The sequence below is a fragment of the Epinephelus moara genome, chromosome 10, assembly GCF_006386435.1.
Source record: "Epinephelus moara isolate mb chromosome 10, YSFRI_EMoa_1.0, whole genome shotgun sequence".
Taxonomy (NCBI): Eukaryota; Metazoa; Chordata; class Actinopteri; order Perciformes; family Serranidae; genus Epinephelus; species Epinephelus moara.
This window is the reverse complement of record NC_065515.1, coordinates 8,337,383-8,353,109: the sequence shown is the minus strand read 5'-3', so window position 1 is coordinate 8,353,109 and position 15,727 is coordinate 8,337,383. Positions and strand designations below refer to the sequence as shown.

General features: G+C 41.0%; 1 protein-coding gene across 2 annotated transcripts in view; it reads left to right on the top strand.

Moving 5' to 3' along the window:
- The window catches only part of rab6ba (RAB6B, member RAS oncogene family a), a 91,228-nt gene that overhangs the window by 65,989 nt on the left and 9,512 nt on the right, over positions 1-15,727 (top strand). For both annotated transcript variants that reach the window (XM_050054777.1, XM_050054776.1), the window contains exons 6-7: positions 4,393-4,486; positions 8,135-8,201. In XM_050054777.1, coding sequence (XP_049910734.1) covers positions 4,393-4,486; positions 8,135-8,201 — 161 coding nt within the window. The remainder of the gene's footprint in view (positions 1-4,392; positions 4,487-8,134; positions 8,202-15,727) is intronic.

The following is a 15,727-nucleotide window of genomic DNA, read 5'->3' as shown; positions in this document are numbered from 1 at the left end:
CGAGGGCAGCCGTATAAAATTCCTAAGTGCATTTGTTAAAATGAGTGGGAGCCCTGATTGGGGGGAACAAATGCAAGTGTCTAAATATTGAGGGGTGCATGCCCCCTGTGCCCCCCCAAAAAATCTACGCCTGTGCAGTTTTAGATTCAGTGTGTAACTGACTGAAGACGAAACAGAAAAACTGCTGGTGTTGGCAGTTTCCAGGATGTATCTCTCTGGATCTGTCAGTAACAACAGACCAAAGGCAAAAGCTTTGGTTTCTGAGACTGCGTAGGGACAGTAAGACTTGGCGAAGTGTCCCATCTGTGTCCACAGATCTGTGGTGAGAAGCATATTGAAGACTTCCTGAGCTGTTACATTTAACCACAGAATGAGGTGTGGTGCTAAATTAAATCATTTTGAAAATGTTGGCCTCCACTAAAAACACTGAACTGAAACTACCGAACCTTTTCCCTTTAAGTGAGGGGTAATTTATCTTAACTGCAATCTAGTTGGGTCTTAATGGTTCTGGGAGTTAAAACTCCAGTAAATGTTCCATGTAAAGAAGTAAAGGCTGTTTACTGCATTAACATAACCTCAGCATCCTCTCCTAATTAGCTTCTTCTCAGAGGTTAATCAGCATCACTGCTGTGTGTATGAGCCTGACAGGTTGTGAAAAACTAAAATGTCCGTTTTTCCTTTTAAACTACAGCAGTTTTTTTCTGCTCCAGTTTTTGTGGTTGAACATGTCAGTAAATGTTTCACATACAAGAGATGATAAATGTTGCTGTTACTGTGAGGACTGCTGCGTGTTTTCAGTGGCTTCAGTGATGCGACGTGACAACAGTCAAATCCAAGCAATAATAGTGATTTTCTTTGGATTCACTGTGTGAAATACACTTCAAACGAAAGAGAGTGAGTTGTGCATGTGCATCGCGTGTCAGTGTCTGAGGAAATGACTTGGCACAGGATCTGACAGCACTGTAAATAATGTGGCTGACATTGAAAAATGAGCTGAAAGTCATCAAACATCTCAGTGTGAGGGAGAGATAAAAGTCTGGCAGGGATGCAGTGTGTTTCTCTCTGTGACGTCTTGGTGGCTTCATGTGTGACTTGACCTTTAAAAACCATCTCATAGTATAGTAAGTCAATGATGTAATTAGTCATACTGTCGTACAGTTTAGCTTCGATGTTACCTGAGAGGAAGCAAAGCACCTCTGTCAGATGGGCTCTGTCTGAGTTTGTTTGTTTGTTCATTCATGTGTAGTGAAGCTTCTCACAGCGCTCAGTACCCCAGGGAGTTGAAGAATGCACAGTTTAGGTGCTGCAGAGTCCCCAAAGTCCTGGATGCGGGAAACTTTGTGTGCATTGTACACCAGGCAGCATCAACCAAGTGGAGTCTGATGTGCTGACAGGAAGTAGTTTGTTCAGCTTTCCTCTTATTTTTTCTGTAGAGTTACTGCAGTACTTTGGTGTGAAGTCGGTTTATGTGCTGGCACTTTGAGAGTACTCCACCCACAAAATGATCATTTGTATATCAGTCACTCACCCAGTGTTACGTTGAATCTGTGAACTTATTTTTCCTGCGTGCCTCTGCAGAGATCGAAGGATCCGAAAACTGGGAAGCTGATGAATTGGATTAAAAAGGTTTAATCCAAGACTAATTTATCCAGTCGCAGGCTCAGCGCTTCCAAAACACACTTTACTTACTGTTTAAAACACTTCCACATAAACACTCTCATGCACGAACAAGTAGTGTGCCGGGGCAAACACTTGCTCAATAGAATGCACAAGCAGGGTTCAAACACACACGCTCGTTCAGGTGACATCTTACATGCTTAAGTGTTTTCAGTAGTAAGACTTAAGAGAATATGAATGTGTTTGGGAAGTACTGAGTGTACGACTTGATAAATAAGACTTGGATTATACTGCACGAGCTGTGTGAGAATTTGTTAATGGATTTTTTTAATAAAGTTTGTGGTTAAATGTGGACCCATGTTATTCCATTCCATCAAGAATTTTGTCATGTGAGAAAAACAAATTTTTCTCCACAAATTCAAGTATTTTGTTTGCCCGCTGAAAGTTGAAGATTCAAATAATTTGTTGTGAAGCCCTCAGTTGACTGAGATTTTGCACATTTCGATCCAGTGTTAGCGTAGTTAGCACACATTAGCTCAGTGGGCTAACTTTGCTTGTTTACTATGAACGTTGATGTCATTCTAAATATCCCGACAAACCCTGTTCAAACTCTCAACTGTGTGTGAAGGAAAGGAACACGTTGTCATATTGAGAAGCCAAATCCGATTCGACTACTGACATAATTCTGAGTTGAGTACAACCCTAGAAGTATTTCTTTAAGGCAATCAGCCTCAATGATCCGGAGCCACAGGGGCTTGAGGGGATTTATCAGATATGAAAATTATTTCTGTAATTGACAAATTTATTGTCATGCTTAAGATAGTTGCTAGGGCTGCCCCAGACTGAGAATTTTCTTAATTGACCAATAGTCATCATTTAGGGCCATTAGTCGACTAGTCTCCTGCATGTTTACGATATTGATTTAATTATTAAATGATATATTGTGGTGGTTTGAGTTGAAGGTGTGAGAAAGAATAGTATCAGTAACATTGTTAACACTGTGCTACATTACAGAGAAATACAAAACCATACTAATGAACCTTCATTAATATAGGCCTATATTTTATCTACAAGTGCACGTCACACACTGAGCGAGCCGCCTGTTAATGACGCTGTGGGCTAATGGGCATGTAGCTACTTCCATGTTTCAGATGATACGTCATGTTTGTAGTCGACCAATGAAGATGAGTTTACATATCACCTTGGGTTCGTCCTTCACCTTCTCAAAATGATCCCACACTTTGGATTTCCTGCCCGACATGTTATTAACTAGCCTGTGGAATAACCGCAGGTACCAGCCCTGGAAATTAACCTGACTCCTGTCTGACTGCTGAGCGTGGACACTTCCTGTGTCTGTCCTTTCAAATTAAACTCCCACATGGTCCAGTCATACAGATTTTTATGTATTTTGACAAGGCCAACTATTAGACTCAACTATTAGAGGGCAGTCTTAGTAGTCGCTACTATGTCTGTGTGCCGTTCGGTGCTGAGCAGGTTGTGTACAGTTAGTGTATCGGGGCCTTTTCTCTGAAAGCAGCTGCCAGCAGTAAAGTTGGGGCCATAAAACCAAAACAATACACTTAAAGATGCTAAAAAGCTCCACAGAGCAGAAAGAAACTACAGTAAGTGAGTGAGTGAGAGTGATTTTATAGATATCCAGTATAACGAGTGGTCACGCTACAAAACAATAAACAAGACAAAAGATCAAATTGATCTTTTTGTTAACTTTGTAATGCTTTAGTTCATAATAACTGTGGATAGTGATGATGCGGCACCTTATTTGCACATACTGTTAAAGAGATATTATCATCAGTGGCTTCAGTGAGAGCTGATGTCATATTTGAGGACAGAACTGCTCTGAAACCCCAAATGCTCCACTAGCTGGGATGCCACACATCCATTATGCAATTTCCTTGCCAACTGCCTGTCTGATGATGAATAAGCCTCTGTGTTGTTTAAGTTGGAACTCAGACGCATGCATCCAGAAATAGCCACAGCAGCACTGGTGCAACTCTGTCAGGTGGTGTTATTATGTAAATACATCTCCTGTGCAGTGTTTTCTGTTCTCACTTATTTTGCTACCTCACAAAGACTGAATTTATCTTTCTGGTGTGCTGTGATTCAAAGGAGGAGTTATTTAAGGAGAGGAGGATCAGTTAAATATAATGTTGCTCTGTGTAATGCTTTGCACAACAGGATAACTTGCCAGTGTCAGTATGTTTGGACCGACGTTACAGCCAGTTAGTGAGAGGTGGAGTAGTGGTATTTTTGAGTTAGTACATCACTAAGATTTCCTTTTTGTTGAGAGGAACAAAGAAAACTGGTTACGTCATGTTTTTCTCAGCAGACCAGAGGCAGGTTGATTTAAGCCCGTCGTCTTAATGAACCTGCTTCTGTGCGGGCTGCAGAGTCAGCAGGACTGCACTGATCTCTCTGTTTGTGTTAATGGACACCTGACACAGTCTCCGTTTCACAGCGAGAGCCAAACAATCACTGCCAGATTCATTAAAATCTAATGCAAATTGGCTGTTATTAATTTCTCGCAGGACAGTGTAATTAATCACTCTCAGCCATTAGCTAATTAAGTCTGGTGTATCCTCACCAGCCTAGAATAACAGGAGCTTCGGCTACAGACAGCGGGCCTCACCGTTAGTCTTGGTGTCTTCTCGTCTTTGTTGGATGTTGATGTGGTAAAATCAGCAACAGTCTGTAAACAGTTTTATTTCTAATGCGTTAATCTGCAGTGTTTTGATGATGATTATTCTCTTTTCACAGGCAAATCACAATTGAGGAAGGTGAGCAGAGGGCTAAAGAGCTGAGCGTCATGTTCATAGAGACCAGCGCCAAAACGGGGTACAACGTCAAACAGGTGAGTTCAGAGAATTTTGATGCTTCGATGTGTGTGCCAATCTGCCCACGATTGACTGATGCAATTACACAAATCACTCTTGATTTGGATGTTATCAGCCCATTAGATGGCCTTTATCTGGGAATATTAGCCACACAGATATGGGTTAAAGGGAGAAACAGGCCACACCTACAAAGTTTTAAGGTTTTAAGGTTTTACTTTCCAAGTTTAGGCCCAAAAACAATGTGGTTAGATTCAGAAAAAGACAGCATGGTACATCAGTTAAAACAACTGTCTGTGGTTAAAATAATTAATGTTAACTTTTGGTTTCACACGGGACACAAACCCTGCTTTCCTTGGTGAAGGTCCTGTGTTTGTGTGACCCTTCCCTCCTACCTGACGCAGATTTTCTCACTCTTTATACTGTGTCACCTGACTTCCTTCTTTGCTCCTATCAAAATTATTACGGTTATGAGAGGCCGCCATCATTTCATGGCCTAACGGCCTTCTGAACCTAACAGTAGGTGTGGCAGGCCCCTTCTAACCCATATCGACACTTATAACCACTGATAACAGCCATTTAATGGCCTGATAACATCCTGTTGACCTGTATTTCCTCTGAAACGCTGATTTATATCCGAGTAAATAATTTTATCCTCATCATCTTTCGGCTGCTTGCCATCTGCCTGCATCTGTTTTACAGTGACACAGACTTGCAAAATAAAAGTGTACCCTAAAGATGGCGATATAGATTGATATTTTCACTTTTCATCGATGATACTGGATCGCTGATCTTTGAATCAATATATCAGTCCACACCTTTCTAATGTCAGAATCAATGGCGCTGCATCCATGAATTTCTGTAACTTTCAGAAACTGACAATCCAACGTTCACGCTCGTTTTATGCAGCAGTTGCCCAACTGTGAAGAGTTGAGAGAATAGGCAGGGTTTAAACTTCTCTCTTTAGAACTTTTTTTTTTTTTTTTTTTCAGGCTTACTCAACAATTTTTGTCATTTGCCCTCCGGTAGAGACTGTCTGAAAATGTGAGCCAGTGTACACATATTTAATGAGTACGAGCTGACCCCAGCATGTGTCTCTCAGCATGTTAAAGCCACCAACTGCGGATTAGTGATATGGCATTAAAACTGAGAGCAGGAATGCGATCATGCGTGTGCATCCCTGTGGGAATGTACAAGTAACAAACAAACCCACTCATCAAAACATTGCCCCACATTGCTACTGGTGCTCCACAGGGTACCTTTAAAGGTCTCTTGTTTTTGTACCATGCTTATTGCAGTATTTCTTTCTCATGTGTAAGTCCATGCTGTCGCTACCACCTGACCAAGACTGAATTGTGCATTTCTTCCTTCCTTTTAGTGACAGTACTGTTTAGAGAAATGTGTGCAGATACAAAGCGAAGCGCCGCCTGCCTCAACAACAGTGATTTTTCCCTGAACAGATGTTTGTGGTCGGAAACAACGACTGTCTGTTAAGTTAATAAGTAGTGAGATGAAGGCGAGCTGTATTGTGTCTGTCCGTGAATGGTGTTTGCTGGCAGCACAGACAGAGGAGGCTATTCTTCAGCTCACTTCTGGACAGTGTGGACTGACAGTGAAATGCCAGGATGGAACACAGTGGTGTGAAACCTACAGAACAAAGGTCACAGCGATGCCTCCAAAGGCTGCAGTGTTCACACTGTTTTGCTGTGTCATCGCTGTCCACTGAGATGGTGTGTCAGCAGATTTAGTCTTTCTGGCATCAATTGGACCATCTTTCGTGAGATTGTATAAGTGATGTTAAATCTACCGTTTGACAGTGTCGTTTAAGTTCTTTGATTATTCTTTTTTTCACTATTATGAAATATTTTTTACATGTTTGAAGTTCTTTACAAGGACTAAATTTTACAGTAACACTTTAAAAAGAGAAGGGACAGATGCATACAGATCAAGCATTGAGAAAACAAAACAAGAAGCAGTGCCAAAATGAAAAAGACATCAAATACAAAACAAATCTAACGTAACATGAATAAATGAGTCTCTCCTCTCTTTAGCTCTGACTGGTGGATGTAAAATGCATCACTTTACCCTAGCATTCCCACTGCAAACCGTACCTTTAAATGTGGACGGGGTTGTTGTCACTCACTGCTCCGTCCAGCACTCACTGTATTTCCTCATTATCAGTGACACAGATGGAAGTCTGCACCTCGTTTATCGTCCACAGAACGAGGCTGCACGCTGACATTTTCAGAACAAATTAAAACAGGCTGCAGTGAGAGTCTCTCTCCATGGGATATTTAAAAATAGCGGGTTTGTGCATTTAGTCCTTCTCAGGCAAGCTCAGGGGTTTAGTGTTGCCTTAGCCCGATGCTACGTGACCCTTTTCTTGCTGTTTACATAACCAGGCTGAAATTAATACATATAAACACTTGAAGATCCACTCATTACTAAAGTAATGGTCAAAGTTTTCATATGGAATATTTAAGGTGTGTTGATTGAGTCACGTCGTCAGCTCGTGCATTGAGTAACATTACGAGTTAATGTTCCACCTTAAAAGTTACCGGCAGTCAGCCCAGTGAATGAAGTTATTTTTTAAAACCAGACACAACTTAGCCCTGACCGTCCTCTACTTTTAGTACCAAATCTTTGTGCTAGGTACCCCAACAAAGGGGGGAACAAAAATGGGGATGGTAAGGAACGGTTCTATTGGTACCATCCACAACTTTTCGCAGTGGAAACGGAAAAAACAGTGTACCAAACTGAACCGTACCATACTGCTCGGTGGAAACGGAGCTTTTCAGTGCACTTGCCCAGGAAAGTCGCCACAGACACTTTGCACAAAAATCTGCTATACTGCGAAATACAAATAGCTTTTGCTGGCAGTGATTGGCTTAATTAACATTGTGTGAGGTTGTTTGGCAATGGCTCAAATGTAACGGATTTTCATTAATATTAAAGTCTCACACTCAGAAAGCATTGTACACCCTGTATTGTTCACTCAATTTACTGTATTTGAATTATTGTGTGGAGGTTCGGGGCGACACCTACAAAAGCACCCAACAATCATTATGCATACTACAAAAAAGAGCCATAATTATAGTAAACAATGTTGGATATTGGAAACCTTAACCCTAACCCTTGATAAGAAGGGCATTTGATTTGAGTTTATAGACCGAATCACAATGTTTGTTCACAATAACTTCTGGGTAGAAAACCCCTGTGCCATATACGTACAGTTTAACTGCACTGAGCAAACAGGGCGAGGGACAGCTGAGATATCAAGACACAGTGGTTAAGTGTCATCGGTTATGAGGGTGCTGGGTAACGATAAAGAGTGGAGAAGGGTTCAACATGCTCAAAGAGGTCTGGTCAACATGTTTCCCCTAATAACAACACTTAAATTATCATAAGGTTGCTACCTTTTTAACTGTTGGGGCTCAGACTAAAAAACACCAGATAGAGTTAACGTTAGTCCGACTGACAACTGCTGATTTCACACGTCTCCACAATTCAAATCAGTCACCATTTGTCTACCTGGAAGTCACTATTGTTGTTAGCATGATGTCATGTTGAGTCGACTGTGTTTTTCTTAGACAAAGTAAGTGTCCATGTTGTGCATCACTGATTCAGTCTAAAAACAAAGTGACCTCATTCTGTGTCTTCCTTTCCAGCTGTTTCGGCGTGTGGCAGCTGCTCTCCCAGGAATGGAAAGTATGCAAGAAACAAGCAAAGAAGGCAGTATCCTTTGACCCATTTACATGTCATGAAAATCCACTTTCATGACATGATATTTTAATAATAATGTGCTCGTCGTCGTAGCTCAGAGGAAACTCTTTCTCATTTTAATCTCAATGTGATCGCATCATTCACTCCTCGCCTCTAAATGAAAGGACTTCCAGGAGTGAACTCTGCATACTGGCACCTACTTAAATAGGTGTCAGCTACCTGTCCAATTAAACCTGTTTTTAGCACGACACTCTCGCTAACTGGCGCCTAACAAGTGCAGGAGGTGGGGCTGAGCAGATAGTAGGTGCCCGCAGTTTTGTTGATGGTGGGTAAGCAGGTTTGCTCATTTAAACCGGTGACAGGAGTCTCAGTTTCTTGCCATCAGCCTGTGGAGCTGCTGCACACAACTCTGCTAACTGGCACCTCATATCTGCCGCTGTCAGCTGAGTGTGTCACAGCTCCACCTGTGGAAGATTTGTCAGCGGCTGCAGCCTTCACTTTTTCACTCTCTAAAAACATAATTCCAACACTTTGTTCCTCAGGAAGCAGCATTTAACACTGCAAAATTAATTTAGCTACTAAGAGCATCTTAAGTGGCTTTTCAGCACACATACACACACACACACACACACACACAGTAGAATGTATTTGTTTTGATTACATTTAAGAAGCGATTCCACTCGAGAGACACACGTGTTTATGTCTGATGTCAGAGGAGATAAATACAGCAGCTGAGACAGATTTCAGCTGTAATTTTCATCAGTAACTAAAGAGAGCCCTCAGGCTGTCTCGGCTCCTCTCACACTCCCACATTGATTTTCACATCTGTAAATATATCCGATGTGGGTAACAATAAGGCAGCCTACACTTCACACTCTGGCTCTTTTGGATGATTTCTGTAGTCTGCAGTTTAAAGAGGCATTTCACGCATAATATATCTGCACTCCACTTTGATTGGTTTGATTCTGAAAGAAAGCTGTTTAGCTCCTTAAACCACATTTTGATTTGAACTCCCTACTGTTATGTATTTACTGTAATCCATACAATTCAGTTCATTTAAGACTGTTTTGATACAGTATGTGTCTGTGAAGCTTCAGATTAGCCACTCTTTCTTTTTATTAAGTTTTTATACACTTTTTTTCCTTTTAAAGAGACTGAAGAAAACCAAAACAAAAGATAAAATCAAACACAGACAAACTGAGATGACAGCAGCAGCTCACCAACACTGAGGAATACCATTATCACAGCACCAGTCCAAGTCACTGAGCGAAATACACAAATGCCCACTTACAGTACATATCACATAATACATAGAGAGATGATAATGATAATAATCGTAAGCCTTCACATTTACTCACTAACATACAATAAGCTATGAGGCTACAACAAAAGCTAATCCCACCCACACATCAAAAGGTGTTTCCATGTACATTATGTTAAATTACAACATCTTTTCCAGGAAGCAGACAAATCTGGGAGCTCGTGCTTTATTGGCTCTAGCACATCAGTGTCAAACTCATTTTGGTTCATGGTTCTCTGCTGGAAGACGGTGGATCACCCTCTCTGGGTTTGGGGGGAGTTGCTGCCTCAAGTGAGGGAGTTCAAGTATCTCGGGGTCTTGTTCACGAGTGAGGGTAGAATGGAGCGTGAGATGGATTGGTGGTTTGGTGCGGATTCTGCAGTGATGCGGATCCATCGTGGTGAAGAGAGAGCTGAGCCGGAAGGCGAAGCTTTCGATTTACTGGTCCATATGTCCCAGCCCTCACCTATGGTCATGAGCTCTGGGTAGTGACGGAAAGAATGATATCGCGGATACAAGCAGCCGAAATGAGTTTCCTCCGTGGGGTGGCTGGACTCAACCTTAGAGATAGGGTGAGGAGCTCAGACATCTGGAGGGAGCTCGGAGTATCTCTTTTGTGTCGAAAGGGGTCAGTTGAGGTGGTTCAGGCATCTGATCAGGATCCTCCTGGGCGCCTCCTGTTCGAGGTATTTCGGGCATGTCCCACTGGTAGGAGGCCCCGGGGCTGACCCAGAACACACTGGAGGGATTATGTATCTCATCTGGCCTGGGAACACCTTGGGGTCCCCCAGGAGGAGCTGGGAGGTGTTGCTAGGGAGAGGAATGTCTGGGGTGCTTTGCTCAGCCTGCTACCCCCGCGACCCGGCCTTGGATAAGTGGATGAAAATGGATGGATGGGTCACATACAGCCAAATTTAATCTGAAATGGGCTGGACTAGTAAAACCATTGCTTAATGGCCTATATATAACAACAACTCCAATTTTTTACCTTTCTTTTAGGGTAAAGATATAAAGTTCATTCTGATTACAAGTGCAATTTTAGTAATATGTCTCAGTTTTTCCACATTCAGGCAGTTTACTACTCACTGTCATAACATGTGCATTTTCACATACGTTTCCACTCTTGCCCAGTAATGCTGGCATCACTCCAGCAAACCAGAGTGGAAGCTATTGAAGAAGCTTTTCTTGAAAAGACAGATGTGTGTGCCTTACTTTCTCCAGAATTAGTCAAAAGTTTATTATACCAGCTCATGTCTGCACACTGTGTGTAGTCTGTTCACATTTTTCTGTCACTCAGGCATTATTTTCATCCTACTTGCCCTAATATGCTGCGATTGGCCGTCAACACCTGGCAGCTGGTTGTTCAGTGTTACACATGTTGATAAATCAAAAATGATCTGTGAGGTTCCAGACTAATTCTGCATTTACGAATTGGTGTGACAATGTCAGGCTGGGTCAGTATAGCCCCGTCCACCATATGGGTCGAGTTTAAAGGGATAGTGCACCCAAAAATGAAAATTCAGCCATTATCTACTCACCCATATGCAGAGGGAGGCTCAGGTGAAGTTTTAGAGTCCTCACATCACTTTGCCGTAAGCCTCCATTAGGTGGAGTTGTGTTGCTACCTCCTGTCCCCTTGGATCTCCGCAAGCGTTGCGAGGACTCTAAACCCTCACCTGAGCCTCCATCAGCATATGGGTGAGTAGATAATGGCTGAATTTTCATTTTTGGGTGCACTGTCCCTTTAACATCTGTCCAGTTTTCTCCTCTAATAAAAGGCGAGAAGTCTTTCAGGCAAGCAGATATGTTCTTTCATTCAGGGAATAATAATAAAAAAGCTCTAATTTTTGACAGTTTCCACAGTTTGTTGGCCGTAAACAAGAAGTATAATGTTGCCATGCAGTCAGTGAGTTAGCTTGTAGCAGGGATACAAATTGAGCTGTGTTTTTTCACCCTATATTTTGGAAAATTGGCACCACTAAATTTAAAACTGTAACTGGATTACTGTGACACTGAAGAAAAAATAAAAACCCGATGATTCTCAGGCAGGCTCAGGAGATACAAAGGAAGCATTTTGTACTTAAAACAACATCTTTTGGAAGACAACCACTTGATTTGACGAACTCACACGGTTGAAGCATCAGGGTTTGTTGTATTTTTGAACACCTAGATTTTGGTACATTAAAATGACATCAGGAATGGATCTCTAAATGTAGTGTAAGCAGGAGGAATGAATAAAGCAAGCTAAAACCTGTTTGAATGTACATGTAGGCAGCTGACGATTGTTTTAAGGCAACATGAACCTATACTTTGACGTAACCCATACTGTATTTTCAGGTCTAACTAGCTTTAGCATTAATAAAACCCATTATGTAGTCATGGAGACTTTAGTGTACAGTGGGTATACATGTCACCCTTATATTCGTTTAACAACCTTTCATATCATCGTCTCTTCTCCACATTACTCTGAGCCGTATCCAGTATTTGTTATTCCCTAATGCTGTCCCTGAAAGTTGCTGCTTGCACCTCTCGACATTTCTCTTGTACGTACAGTAAATCAGCAGCATGTAATGTCGCTGTTTCTCCTCTGACAGCATTAGTCCTTCACATCCTCGTCAACACACAAAGTAGGCTGCCATCTCTATGGTAACTGTGGGTGAATTATGAAATTGCCTTTGATTTAACCATGTGCATACAGCACTGTCATTACTGGTTCGGTGTGAAGCCATCTCGCTGGCACTGCAGCATTTGTCTGCTCTAACATGAACATAAATCAGATGCAGACCTTGGTGTAGTGAAGGAATGCCTTCATCTTTGATTATAGCCCATCGGTTACGGCGAGTCGTCCGGCCTTTGCAAACTGCACAGCCTCTGTAATAAACTCAGTAACCTATCAGCCCTCTGAACTGTTGAGATCACCTCTCAGCTTTTATTGCAGTCAGGCATATTTCCTGGGTATAATGCATCACTCTCATTCAGCCAATTACCTTTTATATCTCTTCCTGTTTTTTTAATCTCTATCTTTAATGAGGCATAATGGATGTGGGGGTGAGCTGTGTGAGGTGGAGGTGTGGTGATGGATGTCAGGTGGTGACAGTTCCTCAGCAGCTCTGTGCCTCTGCTGTCACTGTCAGTTAATGGAGCAGCTCCTCTGTTGTTACTGCACTGTGAATAGTATTGATTTAACTGGGAGATGGACAGAAATAGGCTCAGTACAGGATTCATACATGCATGTTATATAGTCTGAAATTATGGAGGCACGGCAGCTTTATTTGTATAGCACATTTCATACAAGGGCAGTGCTAGCAAGCCAGTGCTTTACAGAGCAATGAAATATGAAACACGATAAAGGATACAGAAAAGAGTGAAGAGAAAAAAAAGATATACAGTACTGTGCAAAAGTCTTAGGCCACGACTAGCTTTGTTGTTTTCGCAAAGTTTTAATGACCATCCATATTTTTTTCAGCCTCTTAATTAAGATAGGAACAGAACGTATCGGAAATATGTACACAAAATAAAAACAAAATGGCCTCTACAGGTAAATGACAGTATTTAGTGTGACCCCCCCATGACACTAAGCACATCTTGAATTCTTTTGGGGAGACTGTCCTGAAGTTTTCTGAAGTAATCCTCTGGTATATTACACCACGCTTCTTTCAGCACTTCCCAGAGTTCTTTAGATTTAGGCCGTCTTTTATTTATTTCTCTGTCCAGGTGATCCCATACTGCTTCTGCTATATTCAGGTCTGGACTCTGGGGAGGCCTGTCCATGACTGTCAGTGTTTTATCAGCAGTTTTTCTCTCTAAATATGATTTTACTGCATTAGCAGTGTGCTTGGGATTGTTATCATGCTGAAAAATGAAGCCATTCCTTATCAGACACTTTCCAGAAGGAATGACATGATGAATTAAAACCTGTACTTTTCAGCATTCATGATCCCATCAATTCAATTCGCTGACACCACTGGCAGACATGCAGCCCCAAACCAGGACAGACTCTCCACCGTGTTTCACTGAAGGCCGCAAGCATTCATTCCTCCATCTCTCTCCAACTCTTCTTCTCACATATAGTCTGCAATTAGACCCAAGAATTTCAAACTTTGATTTGTCACCCCATAAGAGAACCAGGTTCCTGCAATTGTTCAAATGTAAAGGGAGGTCATTTAATACTTGCCACTTTAGCCTATAGAAGCTGCTCTTTCTGATTTTTTTCCTGTTATTTTAATACTGCATAGACATTATCTGTATTTTCTGGTTGTATTCTAATGAAGAGATCGAGAAATAATTATATATAGTCATTATAGCATTGCTAAAACGACAAATCTAATGGTGGCCTAAGACTTTTGCACAGTACTGTAAAAGGTAAAATTAATTACTAAATGATTTACAATTTAAGAAATAAATCACCATTGAAAATAGCAAAAGTGCAGACAAGATGTGCAAAGGTAAAAAAGAATATTTTAAATGATTTCAATTTGAGTTTAAAAATAAGGATGGATGGATGGATGGATGGATGGATGGAGTATGAAAAATGTTTGAGGTATCAATAAATAAATGAATATAGAAAAATCTAAATAAATAATAAATGCTCAGATTTTTTATTGGATTTTCAACATCACACAAATGTCAAAACTGTTACTTTTCAAATTTCAATATCGATTCAAGTGTAAGGTACATCGAGAAAATACTTAATGCAGTGAAACAAGACAAAAAATGAAAGAATAAATAATTAAAAACTGTAACAAATGTATACATTGGTCACAGATTATTTTTTAAGCAGGAAATAAATAAATATCTTAAATTTCTATCTATTTTTGCACAACCACATTTATTTTAATTAGGTAGGAGGTCTTAAAAGAGAAAAAATTAAAAATGATATATATATATTGGTCACAGAAAAAACGAGTTGATAATTAGAAAGGAAATTCTTATTGCACTTTTCATCCTCCATATGGCAAGTGCCTGCTTTATAGGGTTGCAACGGTGTGAGATTTTCACAGTACGATAACTGTTTCAGAAAATATCGTGGTGTCACGGTATCATGGTATTACAGAATTTATATTATTATCAGTCAGAATGACCCTTAAAGGAATGAAAACAGAAGGGTTATTTTTGGATGAACAAACATTTTATCACGATAAATGAAATTTGACACCATTTTGTTTAACGGATGTTTGTGTAAAAAGTCTCCTCTTTGAAAATAACTAAAATAAAGGGGAGATTCAACGTCTAGTGAATGAACCATTCATGGACTGTAATGTAGAAGCATTTGTAGACAGAAATTTTGAAACTCTTTGGGTTGGTTTTTCAAACAGTATTCACAGTGTACTCTCTGTTCCCTTTAATTGCCGGTTTTAAATTGGGGACGGGTGGGTCACGCTGATTTATGGAGGATGTCAGGGCCTATGGGGCACAGTCTTCTGCTCTCTGTCTGAGAACAATTTCCTGCAGGGTCACTGGGTATTATCACCGCCGCGAGACCCCAGACAGAGAGACAGTGAAGAGGGTACTTGACCCAGATCAAGTGCTGGGGTCGTCCACGTTAATGAGACAGAGCCAGAAAGCAAACTTTATCACACCAGACTCATGATGATCGGAAAATGCAGTCAAAGGAAAGTGCCATTTCATGATTGTGTTTAAGAAGACATTGTGTAACACTCTCTATGCAAGTTATGTTTATAGACATTGTAAAGCATTTATGAGGCTTTATAAAACTTTATCAAGTGTTACATGTGGTTGACATGTAGGCTTTAAGTTTATCATTCATAATGCTTTATACCTCCAAACCAAATTGACAACAGTGTCCTGGGTTACAGCCCATTATAACTACCATAGTTTTAATAAGTTATAAAGACACAGAAAAATGATCCAATGTATCATAACAGATTATAAATTCCCTCCATCTATTTTCAACCGCTTATCTGAAGCCCGGTTGCGGGGGCAGCAGGCTGAGCAAAGTATTCCTAGGCTAGTAATGGGTTACTGCCCTGAGCGAGGGAGTTCAAATATCTCGAGGTCTTGTACTCGAGTGAGGGTAGAATGGAGCGTGAGATGGATCGCAATCTGGTGCAGTGATTCCGGCGCTGTGTCGGACCATTGTGGTCCAACACACAGAGCTGAAACGGAAGGCAAAGCTTTTGATTTACTGGTCCATCTACATCCCAACCCTCACCTGTGGTCATGAGCTCTGGGTAGTGACCAAAAGAATAAGGTCTTGGATACAAGCGGCCGAAATGAG